This window comes from Nematolebias whitei, chromosome 23 (genome assembly GCF_014905685.2).
Source record: "Nematolebias whitei isolate Nwh7 chromosome 23, NemWhi1, whole genome shotgun sequence".
NCBI classification, from domain to species: Eukaryota; Metazoa; Chordata; class Actinopteri; order Cyprinodontiformes; family Rivulidae; genus Nematolebias; species Nematolebias whitei.
This window is the reverse complement of record NC_056520.1, coordinates 17,157,732-17,160,098: the sequence shown is the minus strand read 5'-3', so window position 1 is coordinate 17,160,098 and position 2,367 is coordinate 17,157,732. Positions and strand designations below refer to the sequence as shown.

Genomic DNA, 2,367 nt, shown 5'->3' with positions numbered 1-2,367 from the left:
GGTCCTGTTAGCAGCATGGTCCTGTTAGCAGCATGGTCCTGTTAGCAACATGGTCCTGTTAGCACCATGGTCCTGTTAGCACCATGGTCCTGTTAGCAGTGTGGTTCTGTTAGCAGTGAGGTACTTTTAGCAGTATGGTACTGTTAACAGTATGGTTATGTTAACAGCATGGTATTGTAAGCAGCATTGTCCTGTTAGTACCATGATGCTGTTAACAGTGTGGTTCTTTTAGCAGTATGGCACTGTTAGCAGTGTGGTGCTGTTAGCAGTGCAGTCCCATTAGCAGCATGATGATGATAATGACTGCGGCAACAGACAATAACTGCCCTCCAGAACCAGGTCTAGCAGACACTGAACAGCCAAGGTTTCCTACTGGAACCGAACTGTTCCGTAGAGTTTGGTCCGTGCAGGCAGATGGAGGATCATGAAGACAACCGCCAGGTTAGTCCGGAGCCTGAGCCAGAGGCTGGAAGAGTGCCGAGAACTGAACCATGATGGCAAGGCAGCGACACACAAATCTCCAAAAGTGCATCGCGGTCATAGCCGTAGAGTGGGTGTGCAGTGTACGCACCAAAAAAACTGAAAACAAAAACAAGAGGAACCAAAAAGAGCGAGTCGAAGCAGAGCTCCCGTCAGTGCTGCCATACTGCGGCGCACATGACGTCACACGAGCTGATTAGCTGATTGCTGCTGTGTTTGGGATCAGTGTTTGGTTGCTTCTTGTCCAAGATTGGTCCAAGCTTCAGCAGTTGGACGATGCCCTCACATCTGACTCCAGAATCCTTCGATCAGACAAGTTCATGGTCGACTCTATGACTGCAAGGAGCCCCAATCATCAGCCCCCCACCACTATGCTGACAGCTGGCACGAGAGGTTTGTGTTCATATACTCTTTGGTATCGTCAAACATGGTACTGTGGACTTGGGGTAAACATTTCTACTTGGGTCTGGTTGTGTTCCAGAAGTCTTGTGTTTCCCTCAGCTTATATATCCAAACCTAAGTCGAGCTGTCATTTTGTCTTTAGAAAAAAAGAGGTTTTCTACTTCCTTCCTGGAGTGAAAGAAGCCACCTTTGTTAAGAGAAACTGTCCATCATTAAACGGGTGGAGACCTCCGTGTCAAACTGATATTTTCCATTGTGTCCTGATATGTAAATTCCTAAAAATATTTTGTCTGAGAAAACTTTCTTAAGCGAACCCAAAGTAGTGGTCTAGCTGGAAAAGCACTTCTGATAGATAAAAACACAAAAGGGTAACAATTTACTATCTAAAGGTTGGAGTTGACTTTCAGGACGGTCAGTAAAGCCGTTTGCAATCTGTCTGCACAGTTTGAATTGAATGAGCTTCAAATTAAAGTCATAAACTTAAATATATACTCTAATTTACAAGCATACACTTTAAACTTTATAAATCTGGTGCACAAACTGAAACCAAGTCTTATTTTTGTTCCTATTAGTGTGTGTTTTACCGCAGTTCCAGCTGTAATCTGTGGCTCTTCTCTTGTAGTAATTCCTTCAGAGAAAAAAGCGCAGAGCCCAATATGTACATCTGAACAGACAGAAAGTGATCAGAGTTTACCGTGGTGCTCCTGTTCAGCTGCTACAGTAAGTGGAAGTGTTTGTAGTTTATTTACATTAAAGTCATTCACTCAGCTAATACGCTTTGTGGACAAAAGGAGCAGCAAACTGTTGAATAAACAGTGAAGGTTGAGGCAAAGTTGTACCGTGTTCTGCGAGCGGTCCTTCACGTCATAGACGGCCAGCTTCACCTGCGTCTGATGGTTGATGCACGAGTCCTGGAAGAAGGCGATGCTGCTGAGGAAGATGGGATTACTGGTGCCCTGATGATACACCGGAAAAAAAATTGTTTCTACGGTGAAATGCTCAGGCTAATCTTCATTTCTGGATTGTCACACAAAGTGGGGTTTCAGAAAATATTCAGACCCCCTTATATTTTGTAATCGTTCTTTAAAATAAAATGCATTTTTGAGAAATAAAAACTTTTAAAGCACAAGCATAAAAATCCTTTAGTTAGTATTCCATTGATGCACATTAGGCAGCAGTTAAAGCTAAGAGTTCTTTCAATTTTGATGAAACCTGGACTGGTGCATGTAAAGGTGCTGGTCATAAAATTAAAATATCATGAAAAAGTTGATTTATTTCAGTAATTCCATTCAAAAAGTGAAACTTGTATATTATATTCATTCATTTATTTTTCTTTTATTTTTCTTTTGTACTGCTTAGCAGCATGCAGCTAGTGTTTTGTACTTTTTAGCGTGTAGCTAATGTTTCGTTCTTTTTAGCATGTAGCTTGTGTTTTCCTCTTTAAGCATGTAGCTATTGTTTTCCTCCTTTTAGCATGTAGCTAGT

At 41.9% G+C, this 2,367-nt stretch overlaps 1 protein-coding gene across 1 annotated transcript in view; it reads right to left on the bottom strand.

Moving 5' to 3' along the window:
• LOC119428787 (inositol polyphosphate-4-phosphatase type I A) overlaps positions 1–2,367 on the bottom strand; it is a 48,409-nt gene that overhangs the window by 43,026 nt on the left and 3,016 nt on the right. The window contains exons 4-5 of the mRNA XM_037696463.1: positions 1,722–1,838; positions 1,467–1,546 (exon numbers count right to left, since the gene is read on the bottom strand). Of these exons, the coding sequence (XP_037552391.1) occupies positions 1,467–1,546; positions 1,722–1,838 (197 nt within the window). The remainder of the gene's footprint in view (positions 1–1,466; positions 1,547–1,721; positions 1,839–2,367) is intronic.